This window comes from Podarcis muralis, chromosome 13 (assembly GCF_964188315.1).
Source record: "Podarcis muralis chromosome 13, rPodMur119.hap1.1, whole genome shotgun sequence".
Taxonomy (NCBI): domain Eukaryota; kingdom Metazoa; phylum Chordata; class Lepidosauria; order Squamata; family Lacertidae; genus Podarcis; species Podarcis muralis.
Window position 1 is genome coordinate 41887914 of NC_135667.1, and position 19863 is coordinate 41907776.

The following is a 19863-nucleotide window of genomic DNA, read 5'->3' on the forward strand; positions in this document are numbered from 1 at the left end:
AGGGTTTATATATTAATACCATTCTAAAGAACAAGTATGAGGTTTCACCAGCAGCTGCCACCGAGTCTCCAGGTTTGCCAAGTTTGCCCAACTTTTTAATATATTTATATAATAATATTTTTTTTAAAAAAAAAACAAAACTCCAAAAAAGGTTTTTCAACAAGAGAGTTCAGAGTCACCAGAGAAAGCAAAGGCATTCCCCCCAGTTAAAGATGCATCAGTGTCAGAGACCACCCTCACTTACCCAGCTCCCTTTACGTGCAAGGTATTTTTATTTCCAACTATAAAAAGGTAGTAGAAAACAGCACTGGACCAGGAAGGAGTAAGAGGTATCTGGTTCTGGGGGGGGGGGGGGTCCTGATAGTGTGTGGGGTGTGGCACTGCCACTGCATTTAATTACACATAACTTCCTGTGGGTTTGACTACAGTGCCACCATCTTTGTATAGGGCTACATTCCTACAAGATGTGCATTGATCTGAGAGGTACCTCAACGTCATGGCAACGGTAGCTTAGGACCAGCCACCTTGGAGACAGGTTTGCTGGTACTGATCAGGCTGAGCAAGGCGTGATCTAGGAGATGGAACAGGCACAACCCCATTGACAACTGTGAAATATGCAATGCACTTGCAGCGATGTATGCTCATTTGAAACAGCTCTTTGACTGGCCATGAGGCTAAGAGTTAAAAAAAAGGGGGGGGATTCCACAAAGGGGGGAGAGCGGGGAAATCCGTTATGGCTCAGTGGATTCTCTCTGTGCATAAAGCACCTACAGCCTGCAAAAAACACTGCTGGCTTTCTTCTGCTGGGCTAGTCACCAGTCCAAGATGCTGCTCCAATACTCATAGATATTGTCAAGGACAGTAGTAGCTTGGGTGTGGAGCTGATTCACAGAAGATTATTTCCCCCCACGCGGAAGGTATGAATGTGTACAAGTTGGGAAAGAGACATATGCATGACACATGGGATTTCTGCCGTTTTCAGTGCAGACTTCCATGCAGAAATCTTCATCTCATGCAAAACAGCTCCCGGTGGCTGCTGGTGTCCTCTCTAGAGAGTCTTTGCCGACAGCCACATCAAGGAACAGGGAGTTCCACAGGTGACATCTCTAATGTGGTGGACTGACAAAAGAGGGTGGGAGGAGAGAACTCCTACAAGCATGTGCTGTGGAAGAAGATAAAAGTAGAAATCGCCCAGGAAAGGGAAGTAGAGAAAAAGAAAAGTTGCCCCCGCCCCCAGGGCAACAGTCAAACTGAAAAGCCTGACTCAGGTGGGAGAAGGGTTTTGTTGAGCTAGGGCTCAGCCCCAGAACCTGTTTTCATTGCTAAGGCTCAGCCCTGGAACAGGTGGACGGAGAACAAAGTGTTTCTGAGCGTATGTAAAGGGCCTCGCTATCTCGACCATGGAGTGACTCATCGCCTGTCCCCAAAAAAAACTCCTCCCCAGGGGTTTCAGCTGCTTCTAAGACATGGCGAGCAAGCCCTGGTGTTGTGGGGAAGGGGCTCCAGAAGGACAGGGTCTGCAGCTGGAATTGTGAAGCTTTATTAACTCTCTTCAGTGGGTGCTGAGGTGCGTCAGAAACAACAACCTTTCCCCTCTCTCCTCCCAAATGGTTTCTGACCTGTTGACTTCTCCGACGGCCCTCTACTGTTTCAGAAGGGGTCAGGCCCGACTCATTGGTTTCAAAAGAAGCCCCCCCCCCCCCAAGACACTTTTAGGTTTGCAGCCAACCACCCCACCCCTCCCCATTTGCTCCCCCACCCCCCCGTTTCGCTGACAAAGCCTCAGGCTAGTGGTTCCTCTATCCCTTCCCCAAATAAAACCATCCCGTATCCCCTCAGTGGTCCACGAGGCCTCCACCGATGCGCTGCTGGGGGCTGCTGAGGAGGCACACACTACGTATCCCCCCCTCCTCCAAATATATAAAGCATGATACAAACACTCCCCTCCATCGACGATGTAAGACACACACACATACACACACACCCCTCCATCGGTACACACAAACACCCCAATTTGGTCCTGCTCTTTTATCTGGGAGATTGGTCACTGATGCTGCCATGTTGCTGGATGGGGCAGCTGCCCAGGCTGTCTCCGATGACGGCTTAAGTCAGTTGGCAGCTGGGCTTGCGAGAGAGGCCGAGGGTGACTTTTTCCTTCTGCGCTCCCCCCCCCCGCCCCGCCCCATCCCCAAGCGCTCCCTGGCAGGAGAGAAGAGGGATTAGAGGGAAAGGAAGATTTGAGCAGATGGTCCGTCTGCAGTACCCTTCCGTGGACACCCAAGGTTTCATTCACAGCTGCCTGGGTGGGGAGGGGATGCGGTGGTGGTGGGGAGACGTTTGGGGCCAGAAGGCACTTGGAGGAGACCAAGGAGTTGCAGGCACAAAGGGGTGGGGTGGGGAGATGGGGGGCACAAAAGTGACTCCTCAAGGGAGTTTGTTTGGCAGCGAGGTCGGCCGCCACTGACATGCTTACCCACACGCACGCCGTGGCTCAGGCTCCCACCCGCCCCCTGACATACACGCATGCACACACATATGTACAGTTGCCACACGGGTGCCCCCACTCCCCAAACCCACCGCACTTGTCTGTGGTACTGTCGCCCAGGTTGTTGGGGGCACTGAGGCACGACAGGCAATGATGGGCACCAGCCTCGAGCTTTTGGGCACTTGACCGACCTGCCCCCCCCCCACCAAACCATGCTACGGCTTGGAAAATCCACAGGACAATTATTTTTTTTAAGGAACTGTACGAATTGCCCACCCCGCCCCCAAGGAAAAGGGGGGGGGTGAAGAGCCCCAGTAACGCCTTCCAGTTCACCTCCACTCCCAATAATGTCAGGGCAAGGAGCCAACACTAGTTCTGGCCGTGCCAAGGCTGGGTGGGGATAAGGGGCTCTTGGAACCGGAGCCACTCAGAACAAGGCCATGTCCACCTCCTGGGATTTGGCAGAAGGTCTCTCAGAGCAGCGAAACTTGCTTTGTCCCAGAAGTGGGCACGCACACACACAGCAGTTCCTGTGCCCCACGTTGCTGCCTGGCTCACAGTGGCTGGTGTCGGTGGAAAAGGGTAAGAGGCCCAACTCGCTCGGCCCGTTGATGCAGCACTTCTTAACCTGCCTTGGGCAAGGCAAACTTATCGGGTGGTCGCGGGGCATGCTGGGAAAAAGAACACAGAGTACAGCTTGGCCGCAAGCCGCCTCTCGCTCCATCAGTCTGTCCTGTCAAAAGTCCGGGCAGTTCCTGTTCCACCAAGCATTTGACGAGATGTAGAGGGCAGGAAGTGGCGCCAAGATTGCGTGCGGGAAGCCTGACCTCTGTGGTCCAGGCGATCTCCGCTCCCCTCCCCCAACTGTGCAACGAGAGCGACCCATCCCCCTGCCCGCCTCCTCGCCCGCACACTTCCGCCCGCTACTTCACGTTGAAGACCATGAGCGGGCGCTCTTCGCGTTTCTGCCAGGGGCTCTTCTTGTCCCCCTGGTCGTCCGTCCCTTCCGAGGGCTCGTTGCTGTCGTCCTCCGGGCTGGTCATGGAGTCGCGGCGCAGCTCGCTGTTGCTGTTGCTGCTGCGGGAGCTGTTCCCGCGGCTGCGCCCGCGCCGGGGGATGGTGGCCGCCCGGTGGTCGGCGTTCTCGTCCAGGAGGGGCGTCAGGGAGTTGTCCTCGGGGGAGCAGATGGCGGTGCGGCTCTCGCTGCTGCTCGGCTCCGTGTCGGCGTCGGCGAAGACCAGCTTGGAGTACGCGGGGCCCATAGCGGGCGGCGCCAGGCGCTCCTCCTTCAGCCTCTTTGGGGGCTTGGCCTCGTTGACGTCCACCCCGGAGTCCAGGCTGGCGTCGTTGCTGCGACTCCTCTCGTTGCCCTGGAGGTCGATGTACGAGTGGCGGACTTGGGAGGACCGCCCGTCCAGGGACACAAACCAGGCGCGAGGGTGCTGCTTCACACCCAGCTCCAGCAGCTTCTTCTCCGTCAGGGCTTGCAGCTCCCCGTTCAGCTGGGCCATGGTGGACTCGTTCAGCAGCACCGGGATGGTGACGGAGCCGCTGACGGACTGCGTGTGGGGGCCCCAGCCCTTCCCCTCGGCCTCTTCCCCCGGGTGCTGCTGCAGCTGGAACTGTGGGTGCTGCAGCTGCTGGAACGGCTGCTGTTGCCTCTGCTGCTGCTCTCCGGCCACGAACTGGTGAGGGATCCCCATGCCGCCCGGGTCCAGGTCCGGCTGGCTCTCGGAACCCCCCGCAGGCTGGTCCGAGGGAGCCAGGCGCATGTAGTGGGCCGGGATGACCAGCGTCGGCATCACGTTCCGGTACATGGAATCCTTCATGTGGTCGATGGAGCCGCAGAAGATGAGCTGCCCGGGCTGGCTCAGGGAGGTGGGGCGAGCCAGGTGGTCCACGGACTGCGACATCATGAACTCGGGCGGCTTGGGCTCCCCTTTGTGGCCCCCGTAATGGTCGAAGGGAGGCGGGAGAGGCGGCGGCGACGGGGGCTCCTGCGAGTAGCCCTTGCTGTCGTGGCGCGGCTGCTTGCTCTTGTCCTCGGGGCGCTGGTGGGAATAACCGCGCTTGTAGTCCTCGTGGAGAGGGGGCTCCAGGGCACCGGGCACATCCATGGAGCGGGCCGCCTTGAGGGAGTAGCCCTCCGCCACTTGAGCGTAGCTGTCCTTAAGGGCCCCCCGCTGGCTCAGAGTGTCCGCCATGGAGGCCTTGCTGGCGTGGCGGGCTTTCTGGTTGGACACTTGCTTGAAGAACTCTTCCCGGGAGCTCTCGAACTCCCGGGAGGAGGAGAAGGCCGACTTGAGGATGGGCGTGTGCACGTCCGTGTCCCCGTTGGAAGAGGCCGTCTCCAGGTGGCTGGTGCAGATGAGGTTGATCTGGGACATGGAGGTGGCTTGGTCTTTCTTGGACGCATCCAGAGCCCCAGAGAGCTGGAGCTTTCTGTGTTGCTGACGTGGCTTCAGGCACAGCCTCCTGGAAAGGGGGAAGAAGAAGAAGTTTGGATTTGATATCCCGCTTTATCACTACCCGAAGGAGTCTCAAAGCAGCTAACATTCTCCTTTCCCTTCCTCCCCCCCAACAAACACTCTGTGAGGTGAGTGGGGCTGAGAGACTTCAGAGAAGTGTGACTAGCCCAAGGTCACCCAGCAGCTGCATGTGGAGGAGCAGGGAAGCGAACCCCGTTCACCAGATTACAAATCTAATGCTCTTAACCACTACACCACACTGGAACTAGAAGAAGAAGAAAATGTAGGCGCAGATAAATTCACTGGTAGCCATAGCAGAAGTGCTCTAGCTCAGGGGAGAGACATGTGCCTTGCACAGGGCAACATCAAACTTCCCTGAGCAGGGCTGCCGTCAGATGTCTTTTAAAAATCGCACAGCTGTTTATCTGTTTGACATCTGACGGGAGGGCGTTCCGCAGGGCAGGCGCAGCTTCCGAGAAGGCCCTCTGCCTGGTTCCCTGTAACCTCACTTCTCGCAATGAACCACATTGTGCTCTTCAGATGAAGGGGAATATATTCAGATTTAGATACTAATAATTGCATGCTCCTGCCTTTTGGACGTAGGGTTGTGTGCTGTGGGGGTGTGAGGAGAATTTCCCAGATGATATCTCAGCTCTTTCTGCCTCTATAATTCTATAAAAGTAAAAGAGTGAACGGACTGTTAAAGAAGTTTAAATGTCAAGGTATTCAGGGCTGAAGGAAATGAACCCTCTTCCCCGGGACACAAGCAAGCTGGGTTTGAGACTCACCAGTAGTCATGCAAAGCACTTCATTTCTAAAGTGAAAGGTGCTTGCTCGTACCTCTGGCTGAAATTTCCCTCCTCCCCGTTCCCAGTTCAATGTGTGTCTGGATGCCTGTTCTCTGGGGTTCTGCTATCCTCTTTTACTACACAGAAGTGTTCACTAGGGCATAGGGTTGGGTGACAAAGAGCAAAGGAGCAGAGCCTTGGGAGAGTGGGAGGGGAAAGGAATGGACCCATGACTAATCGGCCAGAGGCTGCCTGACATTTTGCAACAAAGTGCTTGCAACAGCTGTCAAATTCCTTAGGACTATTCCTGCAATCCTCAGCTCAGCTGCCTTTCCTCGTGCCTGGGCCCTACTAGAACAGATTGTTTGCAAGAGGGCTCCGATTTGCAAAGTGTGGTTCCTTCCCGCAAATAATAATGTTGGGGCGCAAGGTTCCATTACTCCAATTTTACTGATGGGGAACTGAGCCTGATTATGTTAGCGGTAGACTTGAACTCAGGTCTCCCAGATCCAAGATCTCTGAAGCATTCCAAGGACGTGTGTGTGTGTGCGTGTGTGATACCTTGGGTTAAAGTCACTTTGGGTTAAATCTTTTCAGGTTGCATCCCGCGGCGACCCGGAAGTAATGGAATGGGTTTCGCCGCTCGTGCATGCACAGATGCTCAGAATGACACCACGCACATGCGCAGACGCAGCGAATTGCGACCTGTGCATGCGCAGATGCGGGTTGCATTCTGCTCATGATGTGAACGGGGCTCCGGAACGGATCCCGTTCGCATCCAGAGGCACCACTGTGTGTGTGTGTGTGTGTGTGTGTGTGTGTGTGTGTGTGTGTATGTTTATCACCTACAACAAAACCTGCTTTGTGACGCTCTTGGAAACTTGAGGCACTGACTCCTAACTTAGCTGAATTCCCTCACCCTTCCAGGTGAGAGAGGGAAGGGGAAAAGAGAAACCTTCAGAAACTGCAGCTGTGAGCTGTATCTAAAGGGGTCGCTGGGGAGAAAAGGGTTTGTCCTTGATCTCCTCTGATGCCTGAAACATTCCATCTGCCTCCCTGCTTCAGCTACCACTCAGAGCCCCAGTAGCTGAAGTCCTTTTGCAGTTTCATTCGAGAAAGAAAGGTCCCTCAACTGGCGCTCGGTTCAAATGGCCCATTGGCTCAGATCCAGCCTGCGGGCTGCCAGTTCCCGACCCCCACAATACCCAGATGAAATGAAAGCAAAAATACAGTAAATAAGCCCTTGCAGCGATAGGGAGAGCAAGCTTTAGAAAAATTAATGTGGTTTGAGAAGACAAGGCTGGAAGTGGGAAGTTGGGCAAGCAGCACTCACCTGCAGTAGTAGATAAGCAGGCAGAGCAGGATGAGGACCAGCAATGCCAGGGCACCCAGGATGGTGAGCAAGAAAATTGTGTGGTAGGTGGCAATGTCCTTTATGCCTCCAACTGCACTGGCCAGCCCTGCAACGAAGAGACCTCTTTATGGGCTGACTTGAAGGTTTCCCTAAAGCTTCTATGTTGGAAACTGGATGACGCACTAAATGGGGTTACCCTGGATCTGATCCAGCAGGGCATAAAGATGTAGCCAATTTGTGTGTGTGTTTTTTAATCCCAACTATATAAATTTCCAAACCAGGCACGGGGGCTCTTTAAAAGCTTGATTTAAAGTCATGCCTATAATTTTAAGGCAATTTTTCTAATTACTAAACATTTTGTGCATGGCTTTCTTTTTATTAAAACATCAAATGATGGGACTGATAAAAAATGCTCAGATTAGCGGAATATAATTTCAAGCAGATTTATATACGGGGCTTTTTTCCAGCGGGAACTCGCTGGGACCTCCCAGAACGGTGCCATTGAAATTGCAAGAGAACAAGGGAGGTGTTCATGGTGAGTTCCAGCACCTCTTTTCTAGAAAAATAGCACTGGATATCTACAAATATAAATATGAGCAGATTTATGCAGGGAGGGATTTATTCCCCATTTTCATTTTGGTTCTCCCTAGATGCCCTTTCCCTTAATCCCAGACTTATTTCTATTGCATTTTTTCAGTTTTTATCATGCTTTTCTGAGCATGTCACCCACCCCAGCCCTGGTTGCATTTATTCAGTGCTTGTGTGGCAACCACTCCGTGCAAACTGAGAGGCACTCGTTTTTCAGGAACTCATAATCCACAAGATACCACATTCCAAGCAAATTCCCACAGGTGTGCAGAGAATGTGCACTCCTGCTAACACAAGAGATCTGCTAGCAGCTTCCTGGCTGGTTCCTCAGCAAAGTAATTAAGAATTTGGTGGTGATACTTTACCCGTTGTTGGAGACAGCATGGCAGCCGCCCAATAGCCCAGCTGTGGGGAGACAAACGTCCAGTAAAGCTGGTTCCCTTCCTTGCGGATGAGGCCCGTCCCATTCCGAATCCACAGACCTGAGAGAAAGAAGAACTGCTGATTCAGAAGTAACCTGAAAGGCCATCTAGACCAAGCCCTTTCCCAGACGAAGGACTGGCCACTCACCAGCCCCATCCCTAACCTGCAAAACCTATAAAAGGTAAAGGACCCCTGGACAGTTAAGTCCAGGGAAAGGCGACCATGGGGTTGTGGTGCTCATCTTGCTTTCAGACTGAGGGAGCCGGCGTTTGTCCACAGACAGCTTTCCAGTTCATGTGGCCAACAGGACTAAACCGCTTCTGGCTCAATGGAACATTGTGATGGAAACCAGAGCTCATGGAAATGCCGTTTACATTCCTGCCACAGCGGTACCTATTTATCTACTTGCACTGGTGTGCTTTCGAACTGCTAGGTTGGCATAAGCTAGGACAGAGCTATACAGCTAGGCCAGCAGGGGTGTGTGTGTGTGTGTGTGTGTGTGTGTGTGTGTGAGAGAGAGAGAGAGAGAGAGAGAGAGAGAGAGAGAGAGAGAGTTATAATGCAGATAGCACAGCAGGCCACATATTTTGTTGTTTTAGGAGGAAGAGGCAACCTATAGAACCAATGTGGTCCCAGGCATAGTTCTTGATTCCATGGCTCCCCCAGCCCCAATTGGGCACCTCAGGAACTTTCCCCCCAATTTCAGACAGGCCAGTGGCTCCTCAAGAACCCACTATGCGCTGCTACAGAGGTTTCAATAGAGCTCATTCCTTAGGTGAGCTAGCAAGACCCAGGCAAACTGGAGGAAGCAGGGCACCGTAGAAACAATGTCCATATAATCCCCTTCCTTTCAGCCACAAATGACGGGTGGTCCCAAACTGGAATCATAAAGTGGGAGCAGAAAGCCAGCCGTCAACTCAAAATGCTTTCAGCACCAGCAATAATAACCCCCTTATAAGAGCATAGCCCCCCCCAACCAGGCTTCCATTTACAGATGTGGCATAATTCCTTCCCTACCCCTGGAGTCCTGCTAATGGACTTTTATAAGCACTTAGGTGGTTTTATGGCACCGCACAGCCACGGGTGACAGGGGAGTTGTTTGGGGTCTGGAAAGAGGTTGGCGCACCCCCACCACCACCCCGCCGCCAAAGACCCTTGTATACATATGCAGGGTGCTTTCTCCTACGGAAGCAACATTGCTCCCTGCCTTGTGTGCCTGTGGAATGTGGCAAGAACTGAGCAGTTCGTATGTGTCTGCAGACCAGGAGGGTCTTGCCCGCTCTCACCGCTCTTGAGGTCAAAGCGCCAAGCCGGCACGCTGGTGGCTGCTGCAGCGGCAGTGTCAGGCGGTAGCGGGATAGAGAGGTGGACGGAGCCAGAGAGCTGGATTTCTGTCCCGTTGCCAGTGAAGAGGTGGACGCTGACAGCGACGATGGGAACCAGCTCCAGCCATGTGCTGTTGGCTGCGAGGGGACAAAAGGGTTAGGAAAAGAGCTGCTTCTGCCTCCAGAGACATCCCAAGATACTTTGGTTCCCAAGGCAGAAAAAACTAAAGTCCCCCCCCCCCCTGCAACCCACCCAACCACGCAGAGGGCCTTCTCGGTAGTGGCACCCGCCCTGTGGAACGCCCTCCCACCAGATGTCAAAGAGAACAACAACTACCAGACTTTTAGAAGACATCTGAAGGCAGCCCTGTTTAGGGAAGCTTTTAATGTTTGATGTATTGCAGTGTTTTAGTATTTTTGGGAAGCCGCCCAGAGTGGCTGGGGAAGCCCAGCCAGATGGGCGGGGTATAAATAATAAATTATTATTATTATAATGATCGTAGAATCGTAGAGTTGGAAGAGACCCCGAGGATCATCTAGTCCAACCCCCCCTGCAATGCAAGAATATTCAGCAGCCCCCATACAGGGATCGAATCTGCGACTTTGGTGTCAACAGCAGTATGCTCTAACCAACTGAGCTGTCCAGTTGATGAGCTATACAGCCATACCTTGGTTTTTGAACAGCTTAGTTCTCAAACATTTTGGCTCCCAAACACCACAAACCCAGAAGCGACTGTTCCGGTTTGCGAACTATTCTTTTAAGCTGGACATCCGACGGGGCTTCCGATTGGCTGCAGGAGCTTCCTGCAGCCAATCATAAGCCGCGCTTTGGTTTCCGAACGATTTGGAAGTCGAACTGACTTCTGGAATGGATTCCGTTTGACTTCCAAGGTATGACTGTACTAACAAACCTCTTGTTGTTAATTACCCGCCCTTCACCCTAAGGGCAGGTTGCAAAACACAACAGTATTAAAAACAGTTTGAAACAACTTAACGATCAGAAAAATAAGGTGGGTCAGAAAAACACACACCTCGTGTAACAAAATCCAGGGTAAAGAGGTGTGTGCCTTGCCGGAAGCTGTATAATAAAAGTGCAGGATGAACTTCTGAGTTCCACAGCTTAGGGGCCGCCACAGATAAGGTCCTCTCCCAGGCCTCTGAGGGCAGAGGAACTACCACGAGGGCCCCTTCGTCCATCTCAGCACCCAAAAGGGTCTGCAGCAAAGGAGGTGGTCTTTGAGGTATTGAGGGCCTATATAATTTTTAGGGCTTTACTCATGTGAGCACCTCGAACTGAGTCTGAAAATGAACTGGCCACTGATGCAGCTGCTGCTTTTTTTAAAAAAAGGGACACTATGAGATCTAAACAGAACCCCAGCCAGAAATCTGGCAGCTGCAATCTGTTTGCTGCCCCCAGATCCACTGCTTTAAGGCAGACAACTATCCCTCTGAGCAATCAAAGGGCTGGTTCAACATTCTGTATCGCATCCTCACCATTTTTCACCCAGGATCTGGGCCCAGTCCGCTTACCGCTGCCATTGCTTTCAGCCCCGATGAAAGATGGGAAGCCCCTCATATCCGGCCCACTGCTGGCGGCGGTCAGGGAGGCCGAGAGCTGGCTGTAGGTGGAGCTGCGGGGCAGGCGGGCAGATTTGCGCTGGAACTGAGCCCACGGCTGGCTCTTGGCCCCTGTAAGAATCAAGAATCAAGCATTTCAGCTGCCGGCCTACCGAGGCAGCACTCACACAGAAAACCGTGGGATGCAGCTCGACCCTATCTCGCAGTTTGTAACCTGAGATTATTGTGGACATGCGGCCTGGCAAATGCAAGGAAGCATCCCTGAGCACGCCCAGAGTGCTTTCTGCTCACCATTCAGGAAACAAGAGCCGCTGTCAGCAATATACAGTGGTACCTCGGTTTCCGAACGTCTCTGTTGACAAATGTTTCGGTTTTTGAACGCCGTAAACTCGGAAGCAAATGCTTCGGTTTTCGAATGTGCCTCGGAAGTCAAATTTCCTTTTTTTTTTTTAAATATAATTTTTATTAACAGGCCAATCAAATCACATTATTTCCAAATCACATTAGTTCCAAATTATACAGCCAGATTTTTAATTTTTTGTTGGGGGTACCCATACTTCAAGCTCCGAACAGGGGTCCAAGCATCACTTATATTGCTGCTTTAATTAGACAGTTCTATCCAGTTCTGTCCAGATAGTCTCTTTGTTACTTTCCTCATCTTCTTGTTGTTATCATATATTCCTTTCTTTGCGATCTCTGATAATCTTCACAAGCGGGTTGAAAACAAACACCCTCTGTGTGGGTTTTACACTCTCCAAAAATCGTATCACATAAGGACAGACGCCGGAAGTCAAATTTCCGAGGTGGCTACTGCTGAGTGCAAGAGCCTGTCGACTGTTGAGTCCTGTCGGCTGGAAAAGCACGCCTTGGTTTTCAAACATTTCAGAACTCAAACGGTCTTCTGGAACGGATTATATTAGAAAACTGAGGTACCACTGTACTCAGATATGCTCTGTATAGCCTAGGGCTGCTCAAATTCACGACAACCCGTGAAATTTGAATCCTGTTGCATTGCTCTGTATGTATGCCAGTCTTTGTGAGTTTATATTGACTGTAATTCACCTTTTAAAATGTATTTAGCCCTTGGAATTTAGCTCTTGATAAGAGGATTCAGTATGCTGAGCAAACCATGCTCAGCTCCTCCCCATGGATAACAGGAACACAAAAAATTATGAAAGGTGAGCAATATGAGTGTGACTTGCCTCATTTGGCAAGTTTATGGAGGCATCTCTCTTACGGAGCCCATTAGATCAGAGCAAAGGTCACTGGCCATCTCCCTCCAGGGACCTAGAACACCCACCACCCTAATTCTCTCATTCACCACTTCACAGCACAGCAACCCATCTCGATCCCACAGACTCCTGACCAGCTCACACCCAACCCAGGGTCACCTCCTCAGCTCACTCGCTTATACCAGGGACGTCCAACTTCCAAGAGACTGCGATCTACTCACACAGTTAAAATCTGGCAGTGATCTACCCCTTTTTGGGGGGGTTCAGGTCAAAATTGTTGGGCTTTAAGGGAAGAACCTCACAGGTCTAAGTTGTTGAACTTTTTTGGGGAGGAACGTCTCGTTTTTTAAGGGATTCAGGTCAAAGCTGTTGAGCTTTTTTTAGGGAAGTAAGTCCCATTTTGGGGGGGAGGTTTTCAGGGCAAAGTTCTTAAGCTTGAGTGAGGATTAGGTCAAGTAAGTTATAAAAAGCCCCCACCAAGAGATGGCAAAATGAGACAGTCAGCCTTGCTGCAAAAACTCCAACTTCCGCTCTAGCACTCTAGAGGATGGGGCTGGATGGAGGAGCCAGCGATCTACCGCGATCTACCAAAACCTCCCAGGGATCGACCAGTAGATCACGATTGACCTGTTGGACACCCCTGGCTTATACGGTTCTAGCAAAGGCCCAGAACACTGACCTTCCTACTTCCCTCCTCCCATCATCCAGCCCAGCTCAAGAAGACCCTTGGGCTGCAGACGTCTCTCTCAAATGCCCCCTGCGAACTGGCATGGTGCTGAAGACTGCCTCCCCCTGCAGGCACAGACTGCCAGAGGCCTTGGAGGAGATGCAGAGCTTGCACAGAGCAAGCCAACGTTTCCCTTTGTCTCCCCTGACCACCACTTACTTCCTAGTAGTGTGCACAGAGGGCAGCAATGTGCTCTGCAATCTTAAACAGGACCAACATCCCCTGCAGCCCAGAAGATGGCACTAGCGATTGTGTGGGATCCCCAATCCCCAGATAGCCAAGCTGGGTGCCGGCCACATGCCCTTCACTTTCTGGCTAAAGGAACTGAGGACTTACCTGGAGAGCCAAGGAGGATCTGTACCAGGTCATCATAGAGGATGAGTGTTGCAGGGCGCTCAGGGAGCAGATAGAGGCTGACGGAGGCATAGACTGCAAAGGGAAATTGTGGGAGGGAAGAGAGAAAAAGAGAATCAGACTTACTCGAAGTGTTTCTGTGCCTAGCAGCAAGTTTCCTGATAACATCACTAGGTCGTCTGTCTTGGGAGTAAAAGCCCCTAGAATGAGTTCTGTTGCAGGGTGGCAGGAGGTGCAGAAAAAGAAACGGGAAGAAAAAAAATTGGGTGTGCTCCTCTCTGATGTGTTGTCCTCTTATCGTTTGCAAAGACTCAGCCCAAACATCACACCAGTCTATGGCTTGCACCAATCCTAGTTTCGAACTCAAACACTTGAGCTTCCAGGTGTACAACTGGCAAACCACAGTTTAGAACTGTCTGCTCAGTACTCCACTCTCAAGGCAGAATAGCTTCCAAAGTACTAGTCATAGGTATTGTTTATTAATTTAAACATCACACCAAACCCGAGGGCTCATCTACACTTCCGCTTGCCACATACCTAGAAAGCATGGGTTGTTTTCTGCTTGTCCCGTGCTTGCAGAGAAGAGTCCGAAAGGTTTTGCCCTTGCTTTCCCCAGGAAAACCCACTACAGCAGAACCTCTACTTACGACCACCTCTACTTGGGCCCGATCCAAGTTGCGACCGTGGCAAACCCGGAAGTAAATACTGGGTTTGCCGCAATTTGCACATGCGCAGAAGCAGCTGCTGCCATCTGCACATGCGCAGAAGCGCGCCGTCGCCGAATGCGCCTGCACATAACGGCGCTTCTACCAGCGACCTGGATCGACTTACGGACAGACCTCCGGAACGGGTTACGTCCATAAGTAGAGGTTCTACTGTATTTCGTGACAAATCAGAGAAAATGTCAATCCAGAGAAAACCCAATTGATATTTGCTCCAATTCAGCAGTAAAGATTGGGTTTCCGTGGGGGAAGGCAAGGGCAAGTTTGGGTGAGCCCTTAGTTAGTTAAATCTGCATCCTGCCTTTCATGGTGATTTACAGTTAACACAAACCATTGTTTGCAAACCCATTCTAGAAAGTGGTCTCCAACTGTGATTTGCTAGCCAAACACAAACTATTCAGACATCACATCAAACCATTATTTAGCTTCATTAATCAAGGCTCAGTGTGATGTCTGAACTGAGCCATTTTGCTTGCTTTCTCTTATGAACCACTCATTAGAGGAGTTTGCTTGCTCTCCCCCCCCCCCCCCGCTAATTTATTATTAGTACTGGTCCATCATAAAGTGGGGTGGGGAGTTTAATGGAAATACTAATGGTGGAGTGGGAATACTGATAGTATACACAATGATTTCTGATTATCCTATCCCAAGATAGCAATTCCATCATGAGTCAGCGCAGCTGCAAAATCTGCTCATCTCCAGACCATAATTTAAAGATGGATTTGCAAACCCTGATTAAATCTAAACATGCTGTGAATAACCTCAGTGCAGATATAATGCTGCCCCACAGAAGAGAACTGAGAAATGGAAGGTGGAGAGGAAGAGTGGGAGAGGAAGAGGAGGAGCAGGAGGAAGACATGTATAAGGTACCCCTCATCTCTTAACCATGGTTCTCTTCCTACCTAAATGCTCCTTTTATGTTTCCACAAGGGGAAGCTTTTCCTCCACTTTCCCCTTCTCCACTGGGGTCTTTTGGGGCTCTTATTCTTGGACCTCTGCTATTCTTTTCCCCCCCACACACTGTCTCTGTATGACCTCATTAAATCCCACGGCTTTTGGTACCATCAAGACCGGGGGTGGGGAAACTGTGGCTGGACTACAACTCCCATCATGTCTGTCCACAGGCCATGCTGGTTGGGGCTGATGGGAATCAGAGTACAACAAGAGCTGGGGGACCACAGGTTCCCTGCCCCTGACTTGTACACTGAGGAAACCCAGCACTTTCTTTCTAGACCAGAAAGGTCTCCCTCACCTCCACACCTGCATCTCCAGCAGCTTATCCTATCCTAGCCAATCTTTCCACTTGAATACTTGGTCATAATTTTGTATGCTCAAGACAAGACTTCTCATCTTTCCTTCTTGTACACTCTCCTTAGCCACTGGTGGCATCACCACTCACCTCGTTGGTTAGGTACAAATCCTTCTCTCTCTCTCCTTATTCAGTCTGTTGCCATGCCCTGCCTCTTCCTCCTTTACAACACTGGGGGAAATGTACAGTGGTACCTCTGGTGACGTACTTAATTCATTCTGGAGGTCCGCTCTTAACCTGAAACTGTTCTTAATCTGAAGCACCACTTTAGCTAATGGGGCCTCCCGCTGCCACCGCGCGATTTCTGTTTTCATCCTAAAGCAAAGTTCTTAACCCGAGGTACTATTTCTGGGTTAGCAGAGTCTGTAACCTGAAGCGTATGTAACCCGAGATACCACTGTATCTGTCTCTCTCCATCCCGGTTCACCCCCTAGTCATCTCTCACCTGGCTACTCTCTAGCCTTGCGTTATCTTACCTTGGTCCCCTTCACCTTTACCGAGTGTTCTGGGGCCAAAACAATCCACCCCTCTTGCTGCTCTGACCACATGGTAAAGGACCCCTGGACGGTTAAGTCCAGTCAAATGCGACTATGGGGTTGCAGTGATCATCTCGCTTTCAGGCCGAGGGAGCCGGCGTTTGTCCACAGACAGCTTTCCAGGTCATGTGGCCAAGCAAGACTAAACCGCAACGGGACACTGACGGAAACATGACCCGGAAGCGCACGGAAACGCTGTTTACCTTCCCACCACAGCGGTACCTATTTATCTACTTGCACTGGCATGCTTTTGAACTGCTAGGCTGGCAGGAGCTGGGACAGAGCAACAAGAGCTCACCCTGTCACGGGGATTCGAACTGCTGACCTTCCGATCGGCAAGCCCAAGAGGTTCAGTGGTTTAGACCACAGCGCCACTACTGCCCCATCCCTGGGCACCATGTTATCCAAGCAATCTGCCTCTTCCCAGTGGCTGTTTGGAAGTGCAGCATCCCAACAGCTTTCATTTGTCGTTATAACGTGGGTGGAATAGATTGGGGAAGGAGGGCCTGCACCACAGTTGCAAGGTTCTTGCAGGTGGACAAAAAGATTTTTGCACAGGCATCCGTCACAGGGATTTGAACCGCCGACCTTCTGATCAGCAAGCCCAAGAGGCTCAGTAGTTTGGACCACAGCACCACCTGTGTCCCACATGACCACATGGCATCCCACCTTATACCCCTACACTTGGCTGCCTTGCTGTTTCTGGCCCCAGTGCAGGCTCTTTATCCAAAGCCCCCACCCCCCGTGGCTTTGCCCCCACATAAGAAGGCTGATCACCGAAGAATAGATGCTTTTGGATTATGGTGCTGGAGGAGTCTCTTGAGAGTCCCATGGACTGCAAAAAGATCAAACCTATCCATTCTGAAGGAAATCAGCCCTGAGCGCTCACTGGAAGGACAGATCCTGAAGCTGAGGCTCCAATACTTTGGCCACCTCATGAGAAGACTCCCTGGAAAAGACCCTGATGTTGGGAAAGATGGAGGGCACAAGGAGAAGGGTACGACAGAGGACGAGATGGTTGGGCAGTGTTCTCGAAGCTACCAGCATGTTTGACCAAACTGCAGGAGGCAGTGGAAGACAGGAGTGCCTGGCGTGCTCTGGTCCATGGGGTCACAAAGAGTCGGAAACGACTAAACAACAACAACTTATCTCTTTGCTCTTACATTTCAGTGAATCCCACCCTTCCTGTGATCTTTGCTCATCCAGCTCCTACTTCTCTCCCTTTCTTCCTTGCTGCCCCTTATGTCTGGAAGAGCCTCCCAGAGCATCTCTGCAATGCCAACTCTTTCTTCCTTCAAATCCTTTCTCAAAATCCACCTTTTCTAGATGCAATACTGTGCTGTAACTAATCATAACCACATGTAATTGATATATAAACACATGCTCTTCCCATTCATTCTGTCTGGATTTCCCAGCCATTCCTCTGTGGTTTCCCCTGTGTTGAATTACAAGATTGTTAAGCCCTTTGGGCAGGAGAAAGTCCTCTTAGCCTCTGGAAATTATTGCTAACAACCACTGGAGCTGTTAGATTGAACTGAATCTCTTTGCAAGCGAAGAGTAAATTTGCAAGTCCACATAACAAAGCAGAGTAAAAACTTTTTAAGTATGTGGTTCATTCAGCCTTACAGCATGGCAATTTTAGAAAGCTTGATTTTTGTATTTAAAAAACAACAACACAGTTGCAGGAATAGGATCTGAACTAAAGTAAATATTATTATATTATTCACAGTTTTCATGGCTTTTATTGTGGGTCAAGTAGCAGTGATCAGGGAGGGAGAGATACATTTACCAGCTTAGTCGGTAGAGCACAATACTTACTCTCAGGGTTGTGGGTTCAAGACCCATGTTGGGCGAAATAATAATAATAATAATAATTTTTTATTTATATCCCGCCCTCCCCAGCCGAAGCTGGGCTCAGGGTGGCTAACAACAATAAAATAATACAACATTCTAAAATCATTTCATTATAAAATTAATTCAAATCAAATTGATGGCAACCATTGGGCTAGAGTTCTGTGAAGATTGCCAACGGAGGAAGTCAGGCTGTGCCTTGGCCAAAGGCTTGGTGGAACAGCTCTGTCTTGCAGGTCCTGCGGAAAGATGTCAAATCCCACAGGGCCCTAGTCTCTTGTGGCAGAGTGTTCCACAAGATCGGAGCCACAGCCAAAAAAGCCCTGGCTCTGGTTGAGGCCAGCCTAACCTCTCTGTGGCCTGGGACCTCCAAGATGTTTTTGTTTGAAGATCATAAGTTCCTCTGTGGGACATACCAGGAGAGGCAGTCCCGTAGGTACGAGGGTCCTAGGCCGTATAGGGCTTTAAAGGTTAAAACCAGCACCTTAAACCTGATCCTGTACTCCACCGGGAGCCAGTGCAGCTGGTATAGCACTGGGTGAATATGATCTCGCAGCGAGGACCCCGTAAGGAGTCTCGCTGCGGCATTCTGCACCCGCTGGAGTTTCTGGGTCAGTCTCAAGGGCAGCCCCACGTAGAGCGAGTTACAACCAAATCTTCCACAGTCAACTTTAATACACTGATCTGCTGGATCAGTTCAGCAGACTCTTCCTGCACTGCAGGGGGTTGGACTAGATGACCCTCGTGGTCCCTTCCAACTCTACAATTCTATGACAAGTTGGATGGTGGACTTCGTGGAAACCGAGTTTCCTTGTTTTTTAAGATTCCTAGAAGGCAGAATTTCAGCCTGTTCATCTTCAATAAATCTGTCAGCCAGCTCTAACAAGTGTCCCCACAACTGCATCCTGGAGCAGCCAAGGCCCAGAGCCAAGACAAATGGGCAAAACCGAGGAAAACGTGGAGGGTGCTAGACAGATGGCTCTGTCAGGCACATCTGGCAAGGCTTGTCACAGCCCACCCTCTCCCTCTCTCACCAAGGATGGCAGCTAGAGCATAATTTGAGCCCAGGCTCAGCCTTACAATCTGTTTCAATCTGAGAGTTCAACCCTAAAACATGAGAAGTAGAAATAACTCTGAAATAACTCCGATTTCATCACTCTCCAGGGGAGACGGACCTAAGTGGTCCCTAACATGGCTTCTTGGAACCCCAATGTATCCCAATTTACAACTCACGCACAATCTGAGACACAGGAGTTTGAAGATGCGGGATCTTCCACAAAATCTTGCAGCGAAGAGTGCTCCTATTCAGTTTGCAGTGTCTTTTTCCAGGATAAACTATCCCACTCCATACTCCACCCGCCTGGGTTTTTTGTTCCCTCCCACTTCAACCATCAGTCATTGCTCTGCGGTCACTGAGGATGCACAGTTGTCAACAGCCTGATTTGGAGTTTCCCGTACTTCTACCAATCCCACGAGGGTTTCCTACGAGCCCTGTTAAATGCCTTCCTTGTTGTTAGCCTATATAGGATAGAGTGAGGAGGGAGTAGCTTGCATGAAAACTGGATCCAAGAAAGCTGGTCTGGTGCAAACAGTTTTGAAATTTTAAGGTGTGGGGAAGCAGTTCAGAAGCAAAACGTATAGCAACAATTAAAAAATAGATTCTTCTGGCATCATAATTTTACACTGTTCATTCTGGGCTGTAGAAAACTATTTTGAACTAAATTATTTTTTTTAAAAAAATGTTGATAAAGCAATAAACCAGACTCCAGGGGAAAAATAACACTTATGGCTTACTAATTATAATACCATGAACCTCGTATTTCCTACATGTAAAATAAGTATGTGTATTCCCACCCACCCCCACAGAACTCTGAAGGGTTGTTATAATAATAATAATAATTTATTATTTATACCCCACCCATCTGGCTGGGTTTCCTCAGCCACTCTGGGCGGCTCCCAACAGAATGTTAAAAACGCAATAAAACATCAAAATTTAAAAACTTCCCTAAACCTTCAGATGTCTTCTAAAAGTCAGAGTTGTTTATTTCCTTGACATCTGATGGGAGGGCATTCCACAGCGCGGGCGCCACTACCAAGAAGGCCCTCTGCCTGGTTCCCTGTAA

At 50.5% G+C, this 19863-nt stretch overlaps 1 protein-coding gene across 2 annotated transcripts in view; it reads right to left on the reverse strand.

Moving 5' to 3' along the window:
- Positions 1-1524: 1524 nt before the first annotated feature.
- The window catches only part of FAM171A2 (family with sequence similarity 171 member A2), a 39582-nt gene continuing 21243 nt past the window's right edge, over positions 1525-19863 (reverse strand). The window contains exons 3-8 of one of the 2 annotated variants that reach the window (XM_028751784.2): positions 13305-13397; positions 10962-11120; positions 9393-9569; positions 8049-8165; positions 7075-7201; positions 1525-4960 (exon numbers count right to left, since the gene is read on the reverse strand). In XM_028751784.2, the coding sequence (XP_028607617.2) occupies positions 3409-4960; positions 7075-7201; positions 8049-8165; positions 9393-9569; positions 10962-11120; positions 13305-13397 (2225 nt within the window). In that variant the 3' untranslated portion in view covers positions 1525-3408. Of the gene's footprint in view, positions 4961-7074; positions 7202-8048; positions 8166-9392; positions 9570-10925; positions 11121-13304; positions 13398-19863 lie in introns of both variants that reach the window. The other variant, XM_028751785.2, reaches the window with a different exon arrangement.